Source organism: Hemicordylus capensis, chromosome 2, assembly GCF_027244095.1.
Source record: "Hemicordylus capensis ecotype Gifberg chromosome 2, rHemCap1.1.pri, whole genome shotgun sequence".
Lineage (NCBI taxonomy): Eukaryota > Metazoa > Chordata > Lepidosauria > Squamata > Cordylidae > Hemicordylus > Hemicordylus capensis.
The window spans coordinates 392,249,594-392,267,653 of NC_069658.1; the positions used below are offsets into that span (position 1 = coordinate 392,249,594).

At 44.6% G+C, this 18,060-nt stretch overlaps 1 protein-coding gene and 1 long non-coding RNA gene across 3 annotated transcripts in view; one reads left to right on the top strand and one right to left on the bottom strand.

Annotated features, from left to right (window-relative positions):
• LOC128344684 (uncharacterized) overlaps nt 1-18,060 on the bottom strand; it is a 47,025-nt gene that overhangs the window by 9,114 nt on the left and 19,851 nt on the right. The gene's annotated exons all lie outside the window — the stretch shown is intronic.
• FOXJ1 (forkhead box J1) lies at nt 802-16,356 on the top strand. 2 transcript variants are annotated; one of them, XM_053295374.1, is made up of 3 exons: nt 802-979; nt 2,456-3,035; nt 14,053-16,356. In XM_053295374.1, the coding sequence occupies exons 2-3, from the start codon at nt 2,514-2,516 to the stop codon at nt 14,860-14,862; spliced, it is 1,332 nt and encodes a 443-aa protein (XP_053151349.1). In that variant the 5' UTR covers nt 802-979; nt 2,456-2,513; the 3' UTR covers nt 14,863-16,356. The 2 variants fall into 2 exon arrangements, with proteins under 2 accessions (XP_053151349.1, XP_053151350.1); XM_053295375.1 differs by having other exon boundaries at nt 2,508-3,035.

Consider the following 18,060-nt stretch of genomic DNA (forward strand, 5'->3'; position numbering starts at 1 on the left):
TTTGGGAAAGAAAAAAGAAAGCGCGGGCGCGGGCGCGGGGGACAACCACTGATGACGGCTAGTTAAAATACGGAAGGGTGGCAGGATTTGCCCGAGTGAAAAGAAGGAGCAGGCGGTTGAAACCGTTCCCTTTCTTTTCAGGGCATGGATCCCTCTGGTTGCTGGGCTGTTTGTTCTTGGCAGAGTGTTTTTCTTCTTCTTCTTAGCATCCCAAAGAATAATGGGCATCTTCTGGGAGCTGTTTCAAGTGGACTTTAATTTGTCTTAATAAAACTCACAGCAATAATTCCCAAGCGCCCCCTGTGTGCATCTACCACATACCAATCAACCTCCCTAAGCAAGGCACGGCGAGGAGAGAGACGCCCCTCCTCCCTAGGACGCGAATATACCGCCCCCCTCACACACACACACACACACACACACCCCTTTTAAAAACAAAAAACCCAGCATTTTTGTGTGCGTGCGTGTTTGATTAAATATCAGGACGATTCAAGTTTTCGTAGGGGGTGTGTGTGTGAATTCTTCTTCCAGATCCGTGACTAAAAATTAACTGGTGGCAGAAGAAGGAGGCAGCCAGCAGCAGCAGGGGAAAGAGATTGATAGCGGGGACAAAAACAAAGTTTGTGCAAAGTAGCAGAACCACGGGGCGAGCGGGCTCGGGGGGGAGAGAACTGTCAAGTGATTGCGCTCTCCATGGAGATCCCTCGGCCAATGGGAAGGATGGAAGCTGTTTATAGAGGCGGGGCGTCTCCATAGCATCCAGAGAAGCCTTTTGGAGCAGCTACTTATTGACAGTCATTCTGTTGCTTACAAATCACAGCGGCTCTGGAATAAAGGAGCCCTGGCAGCGCGGGGCGCAATAATTTATCCGACGGGAGAACAGTAGAAATTTATCCCTCTCCCCTTGTTTTTCATCCCACAGAACAGTCCGGTTTAGTTGTAAACCTTTGGCAGCTGTGGGATTTCTTCGTAGGATCAGGTAAGAGAAGCCGAATTATGTATTGCTTAGGTCTACAAGGGAGGGGGTCTTGTGTGTAGTTTAGGAAGTATGGATCTCCTCCCCCCCAACACACACACACGCACTCGATTCTAAGGAACCAATCCTTAATGTAAAATCTCTCCATTAATCAATCAATTTATGTAACAGAGCTGTCATTTAAGGGGGGGGGAGATTCCCCATTTTAATACCATAAAATGATTGAATGTGTGTGGGGGTTTGGGGGGGATCTAATTTAGTATGAAGAAGTTTGTACATTTCCCCCCAGTTTAGGAGTATTTGAAGCCAGGGGTGTAGCTATAACTGAGCAGATGGGGTCAAAGAACCCAGGGCCCCCAGCTACTGAGGCACTCCCCCCAGATCCCCCCCAATTTTCTTCATTATCTGAGGACCGCCAGAGAGAGGGGTGAACACAGGCCCCCCCTCTCCCCTAGCTATTCCCCTATTTGAAGCTTAAATATAAGTGCTTAGCCATCATCTTCTGCTGACTTTCCAAACTAAAAAAACCCTCTCTTCTTACTATATATTGTAAACAAGATCTATAAGATTATTAAAGCAGCCTAGGTACAAATTTATAACCTGGTATACAAGCAGTTGAGCCTAAGCAGTTGTCTTTAAGCTAATCTATCTCCATATCAAGTCAATGGGATAAATATTTGGTCATAAACAGTTACACAAAGGTCAGTTCCATTGGAATCAATGTGATGTGTGTCCACATAATGTAGGTGTCCTCAGGGTGCCAACTGCCTTAAATGACTAGTATGGACTGTGCTGCTGAAGATGGACTTTCTATTTTTATCAAATGTGTATTCCCAGGATAGGTTTGGAAATCCTAAGTGGCCTAGAGAAACACTGAGCATCGATTGTCTAATCATTTTGGTAGCAAACATATATCTAAGACATCTAGCCTTCCACATTCATAGCTCTGCTGCTTCTTAAAGATGATCGTATTGAATGTATACATCAAATAGCTAGATGAAACAGAGGCCAGGCTACTTTATATCTCTCAGATGGATCTGGTAAAGGCTGGAAGGTCACAGGCATTTTTGTAAGCCCTGACATTTAAGGAACAGAAGAAGAAACTGTTATTGCCCAGAAGGAGGGACTAGTCTTTATTGCAGTTGCATGTTTCTATCTGGGTTATAAGGCAGTTTCATCAGGAACAAAGCTACTTTCATTCTTGGCAGTTGTGTGAAAAAATCATGCCACAAATGGAAAAGGGCATTTGGGGGAATTCCACCCATTCTACTACTGTGGTCTAGATAAAGCAGGCTGATCAAGAAGGCTGGTTTGCAAAGGGGCCCTTGCACCCAGATTACTCCCAATTCTCTGGGATTCCACTGAGGATCTGTTTGGCTGCAGTGATTTTAGACTGTTTGGCTGGAGAACAATCTGCTCAGGTGTGTGTGAGCTACCCAGTTGTTAGGGACCTTGAACTTCTTCCTGTTATTGTTGCAGGATTGTCACCCCCTGCCCTTTCCTGTCTCCCCCTTTCCTGCTCCCTCACAAGTCCTGAATGTTGGACCTGCCTATTTTGGCCCCCACTGACATGACTGACAACTGGCCAAACGTGCAGTCAGAGGAAGAGCGAGGTCAGGAGAGCAGCATGGTGGATTCGGGCAACCTAGACGACAGCTTGACCAGCCTACAGTGGCTTCAAGAATTCTCCATCATCAATGCCAACATGGGCAAGTCCTCCTCCTCCCCATGCAGCACCGATCCTCATGGTTATCACAAGGTTCCTGGCTCTGCTGCACCATGTTCTCCCCTGGCGGGTGATCCAGCTTGCATGGGGATGCCCCATACCCCTGGCAAGCCAATTTCCTCCTCCACATCCAGGACTGCACATCTGCAAGGCCAACCATTGGAAGACATCGATTACAAAACTAATCCTCACGTGAAACCTCCTTATTCCTATGCCACACTCATCTGCATGGCAATGGAAGCAAGCAAAAAAACCAAAATCACCCTCTCCGACATCTATAAATGGATTACAGATAATTTCTGCTATTTCCGGCATGCTGACCCCACATGGCAGGTAAGTGGCTAGGACGGCCTGTGTTTCCCATGTTGGTGTTATCCTTTGGCGTGAGGCCAGTCAATCGTGTGAGTTAAGATATGGTGCACTTGTTATCGTCCCGACATCCTGTTGCTTCTCCATTGAGATTCAAGGCTAGCTATCCCCCAAATCAATCTAGGTGTGGTTCATTGTTGTTGCTGCTGACAATCTCACAATGGCTTTTCATCCTCATAATCCTCTGTGAGGGAGTATAGGCTTATACCTAAAACACTGGCGGATCAATCTAAGCCACCTGTCCAGAGTTCTTCAACATCTGCAGTAGATCAGCAAAATGGTTGCCTGGATTCTTGACTTGAACACCAGCACCCTACTTCCTGGACCATCCTTCCTCATGCATATAAGACTTACGGGTCCATAGTTCTGAGTTTTGCCTTCTTACAGGAGAACCACATGGTTAGAACCATGTTGCTAGGTCAGGTTGCAGTAACTTCTGCTGAAATAAGAGAAAGAGTTCTCCTGATGACCTGCTATGACACTGGAAAGCTACCAAGTGCTGGTAGTATTCGTGCTGTAGCTCCTTTCTATCCTTCCTTCTCCCCAGGGTGCAATTACTGTTGCTTGGTATGTTTCCTATCAAAGTGTTTTGCCTGGAGTAAGCACTTAGTAGCACACAGAGTCTGTTGTAAATGAGAAGGCAGAACAATGTAAACAGGCATTTTCTCCTTGTAAAGGCAGCAATTATCTATTATGTCTCCCTTGCAGGACAAAAGCTATGGATGACTGAGGGAATGATTGTTCCTTTCTGAGTCTCCAACAGCCACAGTAACTATAGTGGTAGAAGGAGGCACCAGAGTAAAGGGCATGCCATAGAGAGTGTAGAAAAAACACATAAGGGGAAATGCAGAAGATGAGGAGGGGAGAAGGAAACATGTGGAGGATAAGGAGAAGTCAAGATGGGAAGAAGTAGTGGCCCAGCTGCTGCTGATATATACCTGAGCACTGATCAAGGATTCTTTTCCTCTCAACCTTACATTGGATGCCTACAGCTAATCCAGTAAGTCGCAAATGGTGTTGCAAAGTTGTGAGGTAGGGGTACCATGCCGAGATGAAGTCAGCTCCTCCATGCTGCAGCTCAGGTCACCTGTGATTATTTCTCAGGAGCCATGTATCTCTGCTTGTTATGAAGTATTAAAAAGTAATTGCAACAAATGCTCTTAAAATACATTGCTTTTCAGAAATGTTATCTTGAAGGTATCCAAGAATAGGATTATGAGCCTGGCCATTAATCCTGAAGACCCCAAAATGGCTTTGCCCCTGCTGAAATCTGGAAAAGCACTCCTGTTGAGAGGCTTTGAAAAGCAACTTTTAAAATATGAAATTACCTTCCTTATTCAACACCTGGCTTCTAATAACATAATTTCTATTACCCAGATTGTATTGTGCTATAAGTAGGAAAGACCAGGCAGGCCAATGGGCATTGCACCAGCAGAGCATTTAAAACAAGCAACCACTTCACATGTGACAAGGGCACAAGGAGAAAAACTTTAAAGATAAACAAAGAATCTGATCTAGGGGAGAAACTCTTTCCTTCTAACCCCTTCCCTTGATTTATTGGGGCAGGGAAACCAAAGGTGTTCACCCCACCAGCACGGAATACTTTCTACAGAAGCAAAATAAATAAATTTGCCTAGACCATGCCAGTAGATACTTCTCAAGATTGACTCTGAGGATGGAGAAGCATGTAAAAGAAAGGGCAACAACAGATATGAGAATGGATATTAGGGGAAAGCTGATATTTCATCTGGAGGAATAATTGTAGCATTGAATCCCTGAGTGAAGCCCCATTGAGAAGGTCTTTGCCACTTTCTCCTAATGCTGAAATAAATACATCTTCTTTTCTTCTAAGTGATGGCATCAAAGATGACCATAGGCATTTCATTGCCTGCCAATTGCCATTTCTCAAGAGGCTGCCAGCACACTTGGTTGGGCTTGTACCCAACCCTCTTCACCACAGACCTCATCCTGTTAGGCCTAATGAGTGACTGTAGGTGAGACAAGAGGCCTTTGCCCACAGGAGAAAGCCAGAAGATAGATTTCTTATGGCTGGAGCACACACGTTACAAGACACCGCAGGGATGCTGCTGAAAATGGTCTCTGTCTAGTGGTGATTAATGATTCCTACTTTGTGTAACACAGAGAATTACTTACCACACAGATCCCATGTTGTGCGTCTCCATTCCTCCACTCCCTGTTCTTGCTGGTGAAGGGCTGGAGACTCCCAATGAGATGGCAGAGATGGCAGAGCACATACTAGGTGGTCAGTAGTTCTTGACAAGGCAGCTGCAATGCATGTGCTGCTACAGTATGTGATACAACTTTTCAAAGATGTTCATACTTATGATGACAATCATGAGTGTTCTGGCCCTTCTCTGTCCACTTATCCAGAGCTTCATGTCCTGTGGGACTGAATGTTGCTATCTCAGGTTCACAGGGAGAACTGCCATTTCTTTTAAGAAAGTTCTCATTTAAAAAGTCTCCCCCATCTCTCCTGATTGCTCAGTCACTTCTGTGTACTTCTGTCTTCCTGATACGGCCATCATCACCTTCCTCCATCTACAACATTTGGCATCTAAATAGGTCTATTTTAAATTCACAAGGGTGTAGGTCTAGCCTTACCATTAGGCAAGGTGAAGCAGGACATGGGGGACCAGTTATCTGGGGCACCATGACAGCCCATCCAGCACATACCCCCACGTCCACCCCCATACACACACACACCAGTGGTGATCTACAGAAGAAGGAAGGCAAAACAGCACTAGCCTGCTTTTCCTCTTGCTTTCCTAATTAAAAAAAGGGAAAGGAGATAGATCTGAAAGAAGCAAGGAATTTAAGGTGAGTTTTGCAAGTGTTATTTCTGCTGCAACAAGAGAAGAAAGAAGAAAACAAATAAAAAGTGAAGAAAGGGGAACAGAGGAGGCTGGGATATTGCAAGTGATTCACTGCCCCCAAGACATCTTCTATCATACTCATTTTATTAATTACCAGGGTTAGCCTATTTACCTCTAAGCCAGCAATAACACACACACACAAGATTAAAAAACACTAATGTAGAGCCAAAGTATTTAACATAAAACCAGATCCATCTTTTGGATGTTCTTCCCTTCTTTTATTTGTACACTTCTAGTGAAGGATAAGAATCCAAGGGTCACCCTGAATATATCGCAACAAGATAAGATGTAGTCAGGCTATTCCAAAATTACCACATTGATTGCAACTGCTGGGTTTAAATCAAAATCAGGGTGTCAAAAGAAGGGAGTTGGCCTGAATTGTGCCTCAGAGCCTCATCTACAGAAGCCACAATGGATGGTGCCACCTAACATCACCTAAGGCAGCTCTAGACCTTAAGTGTGTGACTGTGTGGATGGTCCAGTGCTATCTGAGGAAGCAAGGGTATTCCTAGGCTAATTGTGATGAATCTTCCAACTGGGAGACCCTTTAATGGGGAGCAGAGTAACACAGGTGTAAAGTTGGCTTGAGGAATGTAAGAACGTATTACCCTGGCTAAAGTTGGCAGACACGAAGGCATTTTTTTTCTTATGATCCCAGATGTGTTGACTACGTTGTAATTTCTCCTCTAAATACCATTTTTAACATACAAAGTGTTTCATGTATCTTGTCTTACTCATCCTTCCAGCAACCATATGAGATTTATTAATCTTTTTTTCTAAGGAAATGGAGAAGAGAGGTTGAAGGCTAGAAGGTGGTATTGAGAATACTGCTTTATTTAATGGCTGGCTGAACCAGTCTTCAGAATCCAATTCCAAAACTCTAGAATCTCATTGGCTTTCACACATAAGACAATGCACCAGGGAGTTTCGAAGAAATAACGGTAAATAGGATCAGTGAACATGATCTGATACCAAGTTTCTAAGCCCATCATCAAGTTTCTAAATCCGTTTCTCCATGAGATCCTTCCAGAGTAATATAGCTGGAAGAGTTTAGGTTTCCTAGAAGGAACACAGATGTGGGCATTATTATATGCAGAGATAGGAAAGAGATGCTTGTATATTGACTTTTGTTGTTGTTGCTGCTGCAAACTCTTAACTGTGAAATTAGATCCACCCTCTTCCTTTTTCCTTTTTTCCCCATTTAAGTGTTCATGCTCTCTCTGCAAAGATGCAGGTGGTTTGATTGATCGTTGCAGGGAAGAATGATAAATATGCTAACTAGCTGGGTAATAATCAACTGTAGACAATCCCTGCAGATTTAAACTGACTGGGGGAGGGGGCTATTCTGTGAACCTTGTAAAATTTCATTAAATAGTAAATTCTGACTCATCGGAGACCAGCACGTTTGCAGGAATTTATCTTCTTTTCTTTCTTTTCTTTCCTTTTCTCCCATCGTGGCCATGTTCTCACCCGCCTCGCCAACCCCAGTTCCTGTAAGTGCAGACACAAAGTCAAAATGTCATGCCACCCATAAGCAGGGGGGAGATGGAGTGAGATTCCTGTGGGAGCTGTGTGCTTTGGAGAGGAGCCAAGATGCCCAGGGAACTTCAGCCTAGAGGAATGGGTTTTTTATTTAGCCCTCCAGGCATTCAAGCCTTGTTTTTGCTCTTTGGCAATACGGATTATGGATGAATAAGCATAAAGATATCTAGGCAACATTAAAAAAGAAAAAAAAGCCCACACAGTCCTTCACCATATCCAATCTCTTAACACCCTCCTGGCTTTGTGTACTATAAGAGGGTGTTATTTACCAAATAACAGAGTTTCTTTTCTAATTGTGCACATCACTCTACATGCACATTGATTCCTTTATAGAACAGCTCTATGGGAACAGAAAATGTCCCTTCTTCTGGTCTCTCTCTTTGTTGTTGTTTTTGGCGCTATTATGATTTTTTCTTTTTATGAAAATTCAGAGGGTGATTTCATACAAAGCTCAGTTCAAACCAAAGGACACCCCATGGATGCACAAATATGTGTCTCAGATGGATATTCAAGTAATAATCCCATAGGCCAATGTGTATGTGGTGTGATATTTATGTTGTGCTCCCAGATTAAATTAAATGGCAAGATATTGCTATTATATTGAGTATTGTCATTTCTGGAACAATTGTCGATTAAACAAGATGTCAGCTCTCTGGATAGCATGGGATTTACCAAAACACTTATGGTTATCTGACGCTTGGTTCTAATCTCTGAAGCACTATAAAACAATTCTCTAAGCTAGAGGAAGATGCAAACATTACTCTAATATTTTTAATCATTGGATCCAGTTCCTTTTGTTCTTATGCACCTAACCGCCATATTTTGAACCTGAGTGAGGCTTTGCTCTACAAAGGGGTGAAGTTTACAAGTTTACAAATAAAATCCCTTTCCAAAGGTCACTTATTTCAGTGTGGCCTCTGAGTTTATAGCTAGGTATAAATGTGAGAATTTGAGTTGCTTGCCTGAAGAGATAATGGTTCCCAACCCCAACCCCACACCTCCAGAGCTAAGTATCTTCCTACTTGCAATACTGGGAACTCCATTTTTCAGAAGCATGTTGTGTGAGCAGGAGAGCGGGGCGGGGGCCGGGGGGGGAGAGAAAAAGAGAGAAAGCCTGTGAGATGTATCTTATTACTAGCCAACCCGCACAAAGCATCTGTGCAGTCTTTGGGGCTGGCTGTTTCCCCCCTCCCTCCTGCCCCACCATCTCTCCCTTCTGTCCCACACTCTTGCCCTTCCCCCTGCCCCATGTTCTCTTGCCCTCCTCCTCCCCCACGCTCTCCTCTCCCTGCATTTTATTTTACTTTACCAGGCAGTGGGCAGCCAAAAAGGGCCCCGCTGCCGCCGTTCCTCCTCCTGGGCAGTGAACAGGGAAGTTGCACCGCCTGGTTCTCTCCCACCCCAGCTTCCCACAGTTGTCCGAGAGCCACCACCGTGGCCAGGCCCAGCGCCTCCGTGGCCTGGCCCGCCACCACCTCACCTCCGTGGCCGCACCCGCTGCCACGCCAAGTGCCGCCTCCGCGGCCCGCCGGACCCGCTGCCACCGCTTGCCAGGGAAGTGGCCAGCCCCCTCCCCCAACTTCTGTCCCCGTCTCTTCGCGGTGGGCTGGCTGCGGGTCGCGGCCGCCCCCTTGCCTCCGCGGCCGGGCCTCGCTGCTGCCGTCCAGCTGTCCAATTCTCCTGGGTGCGCCAGCCAATCAGGCACCTCGCCACCCAGCCAGTCAGCTGGGCCGCCGGGATGCACATTCGAAGGCACACCCAAGAGAAATAGAGAGAGAGATGTCTCATATGCAAGTGATATATTAATCTCTTGCAGGCCCATGGCCAGCCTGCTAATGAGGCTGGGTGAGGCAGCTGCTCCAGGCACAGGTGGCATATTGGCCATCTCCACCAACCCACTGCCTCCAGCTGCCTCACCTAGGTCCGGTGCCCCCCCCAACCCCTCCCAGCAGTTGCAGGGGGCACACGCCCTCCAGCTGCCACCCTTGTTCTCTTTCCTCCAACCCAGTCATGTTCTGCCCTGTCTTTTGGAAAGTCACAGGGCAGGGAAGTTGTAGTGGTAGGAAGTGACTTGAATCACATCCTGAAGCTCCAGCTTCCCCACTCTGCCTTTTCAAAAGGCAGAGTGGACTGTGACCAGGACAAAGAGAAGAACAGGATGAAGATGGCAGTGGCAACCACCACCATTGCCAGCAGGTAAGGGGAAGTGGGAGCAAGATCGGGGAATCAGTGCAAAAGAGGAGAGAGATTGGCAAGGACTGTGGAAGGTGGTCTATGGGCTGGTCCCCTAGACCAGGGATTCTCAACGTTTGGTCCCCAGATGTTATTGGACTTCAACTCCCATAATCCTCAATTAAAGGCCACTGGGGCTGAGGATTATGGGAGTTGAAGTCCAATAACATCTGGGGACCCAACGTTGAGAATCCCTGCCCTAGAACATAGAGCTGTTCTATGGGAGGAGAGCTGGTCTTGTGGCAGAAAATATGGGTCCGCCCTGGTTTGCATTTGAATAGGAGACTACATGTGTGAGCACTGTAAGATGTCCCCCTTATGGGACGTGGCTGCTCTAGGAAGAGCACCTGCATGCTTGCAGGCAGAAGGTTCCAAGTTTCTTCCCTGGCAAGACAGGGCTGAGAGAGACTCCTGCCTACTACCTTGGAGAAGCTGCTGCCAGCCAGTGTAGATAACACTGAGCTAGATGGACCAATGATCTGACTTGGTATAAGGCAGCTTTCTATGTTTCGTATGTAACTGAGGAATGAGGGGAATCAGTGGATGGAGCCAGTTTGGTGAGGAAGTGAGATTGGTGAGTGGGGGGAGATGGCAGAGGAAATTAGTGTGCAGCAGTGTTCCCTCTATTTATTTATTTTTTAAATCTGTGTGCGGAGTTTTGTTGTGGGCAGCAGTATCAGGCAGTGTGTGCACGCCTGCATGAAGAGTGGGGACTTCCTGATTCAACCAGAGAGGGATCTAAAATGATCTGAGCAGACATCAAAAAACTTGAGAGCACCACACCTGTGCAGGCCTTAGAGGGACACACTGGTGCTCAGTCTGGAGTGGAAGGGGGCAACTCACCACACTGCCTCAGTTGTCGGAGGCAGGGATTTGGGCCATGTCTATGGAGGCACAAAAGATACTGTCTTACCTAAAATTAATTTTAGGTCATGAAGACTGCTGCTTGCACCTCTCCAAGTCCCTACTAGATGTTGTTGTTATTCAAAATGAATGCAAACTTTACGAAAATATGAAAAATATGTATAGGGACTGGAGTGTAAAACAAAGGCATTTTCCAACTTGTGCTACTCCTACAAAATGGCTGCTCTATGTTTCTTTGTCATTAGGAAGGCACTAGAACTTGGTTCCCTCCTCAGTACAGCTCATGGAGCACTTTGGTTCTTTCTTTGAGTCGCTCTAACTACAGCACATAAAAATGGTCTATTCTGGTTTAGCTCTGTCACATCGGCTTATACATGCAATCCTTATAAGTCTAAAGAAAGCCATTCTCAGTCATTGTCATATTAATGTGGAATCTTTAATCATATGATGAATGACACTCAGGAAATATGGAGTAAGGCAGCTGTATTAGTCTTTCCTTGTATTCAGGTGATACCCTCCTCCTGCTATTCTTCATGAATAGGTGCATGAAAATATGAACATCTACCTCTTGCTTAAGCAGCACTAGAATGGCAAGGATGAACTTGTGATATCCTGCAAACTACCTTCCTCCTCTTTTTTCCTCACCCTTCCACTTGCAGAGAACATTGATATCACCAGTGAGAGCTTGGGCTTACTTTGAAGCTGTTGAATGCACAATCTTTCTTCACTTTTAACGGTTCACCTACACCTCATCAGAACTCTAAGAAATAATTTTGAGATGTTCCACACACTTAGTATCTGCAATTCCTGTTCCTCACACTGAGACACTGATGGTCTAATGATGCATCATTCTCACTATATGAATCTATTTTCTTTCCCTTTTCCTTATTACTACCAAAAAGACATTTAAAGCTTGCTGCTTTTTGCTGCTTTGTGGCTGTCTTCCCCTGAATCTGTTCCATAAATAAAAAATGAGCAAAAAAATGTTTTAAACACAGGAAATATACAATATTAAGTTTCAAGACCAACTTCTGCATTGCTGTTTTAATTTGTTTTCCAGCATAAGCAAAATGCCATAAATAGCAAATGGGATGTGTGTGCGTGCGCATGCACATGTGCATGCATGGTGTTCGAGGATCCCACGGACTCTAGACACACACACATACATACCGGGGCGGAGCCACCATTGATCAAATGGGTTCAAAGAACCCCGGCCGCCGATAAAAAAGGCCCCTGAGGCCCACAAAGGAGCATGGCTTGGGCTCCGGAGAACCCCAAGTGAGCTCTCCCTCACCCATGCCCAGGCTTCGGAGAGCCCCAAGCGAGCTCTCCCCCAGGCATTTCAGGCAGCATTTGCTGCCTGACAGAATTTATTTCCTTTTTTCTCCCTTGGTGGAGGGAAAGAAAGGGAAATAAACACTGGGGGAGATCTCTCTCAGGGCTCTGCGGAGCCCGAGTCAAGACCCCATGCGCATGACATCACGCGCACGGGGCATCACTAGAGGGGCTGCCAGGTGGAGCCGGACACAAGCCACTGTTCAGCTGGCTCCGCACCTGATATATACATATATAAATTTTTCTAGTGGTCTTGGCAAGGTGAAGATCTTGGTAGTGAAGAGGGCCTGTTGGGTGTTATCCACCCCCTGTCTCTCCAGATTGCTCTTCTTTGGTTCCTTGTTGTCACCACTCTCCTAATACCACCCTAAAGACTCCAATCAGGATGAACTGGGTCTCTTGGGGTTTGTTCATTAGTAATCGTCCGCCTCTGCCCTTCCCATCTACAGAGATGGGGAGACACAGCCAGCATCCTTTTGTATTGCAGGTTTCAGGGGAAACTAAGAGCTAAATAGGAGAGTAAACATCCTTCAGAGTGTTCAGACATGCTGCTAGCCCTACACGGTCAAAATAATTTTTTAAAAATGTTTTATTGCAAGTTTAGGAGAAAGGATTGGGAGTAAAGGAAAAGACCAGGCATATACACAAGTAAAAGCCCCAAACAAAAGGGCTGAATGAAAGGTCAAAAGTTATTGGCTCTGGCAACTAGAGTTGGTAGAGTTGGTAGAAGCCTAATTTGCACAAACATTTACAAGTTACAGTCTTTAAGTCAGCTTAATCAGGAAAGAATAAACAGGCTACCATTCACCAGAAGGACAGGAAACAATATGGGACAGGGAGATGTGACTTAACCAAACCAGCTGAAGTAGATGGCGCCAAAGTTATCTTTATAACAGAATGGAGAGATGACATCCCTCAGTTTCATAGAGCGAGGACACAGTTGCTAGGAGGGGATCAATGCCATTGGTGGCTGAATTGATAGACAAGGCTCTGGGATCTCTGAGTCTCCTGCTTACATCCCCAAACAAAAGGGCTGAATGAAAGGTCAAAAGTTATTGGCTCTGGCAACTAGAGTTGGTAGATTGATAGAAAGGAAAACAAAATGTCTGACTCTTTGCTAGCGATACTCAGTGCAAACAAACAGGAGGCAGAAGGGGGGAGTGCAGTGCAGTTGCCAGCTTTGGTAGTGCACAGTAAGGCTGAGGTTGGTAGTACATGCACACTGCCAGGCACTACTATAGCCCATGGTGCCTATTTGGATAATATGAGAATGGATGTCTGTGTAGCATTAGAAAAGAGAGATATTTCCTTCACATGTATTAATTAGTTCAGGTTTACAGTACAAATTTAAACTGATTTAGCTCTTTTGACTTCTTTCACCCTTGGAATGGTGATTTCAGAAGAGTGCTGAGAATTGTTTCTTGAAGACCCCTTTACAGAATGGCAATCTGAAAGCCACAGAGATTCTCATGTTTCAATTTATTTGAACTTCTGGAAAGGCATACCTTCAAATTTGTTTCCCTCTTTATCTTTACAGCTCAAGCCAAATTATAACATTTTTAACATAGTAGTGAGAAGAGGCTTTTTAAAAATGTTATTTGCCATGCATAAAATAACATTTTAGCAGAACCAAAGCATGAAAAGATTTATCATATACAATGCAAAAAAGATAAAAACAGGATACTGATGCTAACATTCCATCTAATTGCGCGCACGCACGCACACACACACACACATTCTATGAGCTTAATGCACAAATGATATGATCAGAAGAGTTGCTTTTGGCTGATCTTCAAAAACCAGGTGGGACATAGGACATGGTAGGAGTTGATTTTTCAGGTATGTGGGGAGGGAGGTGGCGATCCCTTTGGCTGAATTCATACTCCAGTGTGGGTTTTACTGTTTTATTGGCATAGTGCTATTCCAGATCTGATCTAATTTAATATAACTGTTGCCACTTCTTCAGCCTTTTTTCTTGCTGGATATACCTTCAGAATTCTTCTATATGGCTGATTTAGCTCCATTCATGATAAACTTTATATATTATATACTTTGAAGTAGATTGGTTCTGAAATGGCCTACATTAAACTCTGTCCTCCCCCTTTTGATTTCAGAATTCTATTAGGCACAATCTGTCTTTGAATAAGTGCTTCATCAAGGTACCACGAGAGAAAGATGAACCAGGGAAAGGTGGCTTCTGGAAAATTGATCCCCAGTATGCAGACAGACTGATGAATGGAGCATTCAAGAAGCGTAGGATGCCCCCTGTGCAGATTCATCCAGCCTTCACTGGAAGAATGCAACAAGATGCTAGCTCCAGTTGTTCTAACCAGACAACAACATCATGGAAAAACAACAATATCCTGAAAATTGATATGGAGTCTCAGCAGCTGCTCAAAGAGTTTGAAGAAGTCACCAGTGACCAGAACTGGAACCCAGCAGATGGAAAAATGAGCCATAAACGCAAGCAGCCGCTGCCAAAGCGGATGTATAAGACAGCCCGCCTCTCCAGCTCCCCTATGCTGACTCAGGAAGAACAGACAGAGCTTGGGTCTCTGAAAGGTGACTTTGACTGGGAAGCTATCTTCGACACCACCGGTGACTTTTCCACCTTTGAGGATCTGGAGATCACCCCTCCTATTAGCCCAATAACCAGGGATGCAGATTTGACCGTGCATGGAAGACATATTGACTGCCCACAGGAGTGGTGCCCAGTTGGGCAGGATTACATCCTAACAGAATCCAACCAGAACAGCTTGGACTTTGATGAAACCTTCATTGCTACTTCTTTCCTTCAGCATCCCTGGGATGAGGGGAGAAACGATTACCTCTCGAATTCTGTCAACATGGATCCACTCTTTGAACTCAATGATCCTTCTTTGCAAACTGAAATGAATGACTGGAGCAATGCTGTGTGTCTTTAATAAGGCAGATCTCTGGTCGGAAGGCTTAAGAACATCCCTGATTGACTGCTGTATGAATAAGATATATCTCCAGTGCTACAGGACTTTACTGACAGAGGAGTCCTCTAGCAAATGAGACATCTTTACTATTGGGACCAAGTGGATCACAGAATGGTCAGGAAAAAAATATCCAGAGAACTTGGTTGGATGTATCTGAAAGCAACACATATGGGGAACTGTGCCCCAAAGACAAAATAATAATAATAATACAGTACTTATTTTGTGTTCTCTTTAAAAAAAATATGGATTTTTCTACTTGGGGGTGGAGGGAATTGAAAAGGGCCCATCTTCCATGTAGGGTAGGGAGGCACTTTGAATAGGATGGAAGAGCTGGCCTTTTCTGGTGAATAAGAACATGGTAGATCACCTGCAAGTTGCTCTCTCTCTCTCTCTCGCTCTCTCTCTCGCTCTCTCTCTCATGAGTGTGTTTGTATTGTTTCTACCCAGGGAAAATTTCTAGGTAAAACATGTGACAATTAAGTAGCAGACAATTCCCACTTGTATTCTAGGAGCTGCAGCCACCTGTCTACACTAGGTCTAGTTTAGGTGTTGAAAATCTATATACTCTGAAATGAATCAACAAGTCAAGATCTTTGGGGCTTTTAAAATAGAGCCTATTATATCTCTATTAAGAAACCTATATTTTTAGCTACAGGGCACAATCAGTAGAGTATTGGGAGGGGTGAGGATTGTTTGTAATAATGTTAATTAAGATTGAAGTATATCAAGTGTTTGTTTTACAGAGCTAAATGTAATGAAATATGCAAGGGGGAATTCCTGCCAGCAGAGGATTAAAAAAAAACACCCTATACCTGGGGACCCAATTTTCTCCAGATGATCCTTTTTACTTATTTTTGTATCTACAATTCTTTACAGTTTTGCAATTCTTGACCGACTATGTATGCTGTGAAGCCTAGATGTGTCATGGCAGGTGGACCTTCTAAAGTTATGGACCACAGACAAAGCACTGTACAGTTTTCTAAACGGAAGCTATGAAGGAATTTGTGTGATCACCTGACAGACTCCAGCATGTCAGTTGGGAAGTCAAATGATCAATAATGAAGGGCTGCAGTATCCTCTCCTTTGGTCTGGCAACCATGGGAACTACTAAAACATTTATCAGCTTTAGCCAGTGCCTTGTTATATGCGAGTCCCCAGCCAGAGTGACAATTTAGGGTTGGCTTAGTTTTAAAGCAAAACAAAACAAAACCTCCTAATGTTCATCTCACGCATTGGCTCTAGACTTAAGCGGATGGTGATACGCCAAAGACTATGTATGGAGTGGAAATTGCAAATGAAAGAAGAATCTAAAGCTTCACTCTGTCCTAGAATCTGTCCTAGAACTGAGGTTGCCACACAGCTAGGTGTCGGTTTGTTTTTAGCCTAGAACAAATGTTAGCTAATAGTCATCTTAAAATTTGCATGCATTCAAATAAAGTAAAATGTGCACATTTACCATAGTCATGGAGGTTCTCTGTGTGAAGATGGTAGCCCTGTCTGGAACATGGATATATGTTGTACATGTTACCTTTTGAAAGAGTTATGCAGTGTTGCCACGTTGAGGGTGAAATGGCACTTTGCACCTGGCGGATGGGAAAACTAATGAGATGCTCACATTGAAATCATATCTCACTTTCTTGCATCTCCCTGAAGATGTGGATTAACCCTGGGGCAGTCAAGCATATTTTGCTGCCTGAGGTGAAGGGCACTCTTGGAGACCCGCTCCATTATTTATTTATTTATTTATATGTATGTAACATTTGGGAACATTTTATTGAAAAGCGGCATCTATGTATTTTTGTCGTATTCATATCTGTGGGTGGATGCTCAGCATTCTCCGGCCATGCTGCTGAGGCAGTGGTAATGACACTCAGACTACAACACCAAACCAGGCAATAGTGGTAAAGGCATTCCTCAGTTATGGGAGGTGGTGCTCCAGTGGGTGGGTGGAGGGAATCAACAGAATGCAGTGGCAGTGGACAGCAGGGTGGTGCCCATGGTGAATGGGGCCCCATCCTTGCTGCCCCCTGCACCCCTCTTTGCACTGGTGCCTGAGGCAACCACTGCACCTTGTCTCACTGAAGGGCCGCCCCTGCATTAATCTCCGTAATGCATGTGGTCAACCTCTACCATTCTTAAGCATGAGAGAAACCATGTCCACCTCAGGACAACAACCCAGGCTCCTACATTTTTTCATGATGGGACCATGCCCAATAAATACATTTTTATAACCATGCCCATTCACAGAAACAGGAAAATACATGTAATCAGATTATTTGAGTGAATGAGGTAGATTTCCAAGGGCAATCATTCTGCTTGGACATTCCTTTTCCCATGCTACATTTTGCATGTTCACATTTTCAAAAATAAGTCACATTGGGGCTGAATTAATCACCTTGTTTAAGAGGGGAAAGCCAAATGAAGTAATTTGCCTTCTGCCATAAACAGTAGTGCTTTCCTTACATTAGCAGGCAAGGAGGGATGTGATGATGTACTATTATTGTTTGTTTCAAATAGCACTTTTTGTATTCAGAGTGCTTTACAATCAATCTCCCATCATCCTTTGCAAGTAGGTCATTTATTTTTCACTTTTTAAAGACAGAGGACTGAAACTGACTGATGGAAGGACTTTGCAAATGATCTGAGCAGTAAATTGCCATTTGTCGCTTATTTATTGCACACTGACTGCACATCTCTTTACGCTGTACTTTTGTTGTAGAAGAATACCACTTTCCCCAAGCATTTGATTCAAAGTGTAATGTTTTGTACTAGGGAAGACTGCGATCCCTCCCAGCCAGTGCACTTGATCAGTCCAGAAACGGATGGACGGCTGGTAGTTTGAGGGGCGCATCCAGCCTCCAAGATGATTGCATCTGGCCTCTTTGATCCTATGGGCTCTGGCCTGCAGTTCTGAGCAGCACCAAGATGGTTCTATAGAGAGGCAGGGCAGGTACACAATGTTCTCCTCTTCAACCCCACCAGTTACTACATCTCTAAAAGACACTGTAACTCCAGGCCTCTTGCACACTAAAACTGCCCTTGCAGTATGCTCAAATAAATGATTACAGGGCGTAAAAGCTCATGGTTTCAAGGCTTAAGACGTTGGCGCTCCCTAGTCTGACATATACTTACTTTCAAAGGTCTGAATGTGAGAGGTAC

What these genes read in the sequence shown, in the direction of transcription:
- FOXJ1 (XM_053295374.1), top strand. Translation starts at nt 2,514, where the DNA reads ATGTTGGACCTGCCTATTTTGGCCCCCACTGACATGACTGACAACTGG. An exon ending in ATGCTGACCCCACATGGCAG is followed by an intron (nt 3,036 to 14,052) that starts GTAAGTGGCTAG and finishes TTTTGATTTCAG; the next exon opens with AATTCTATTAGGCACAATCT.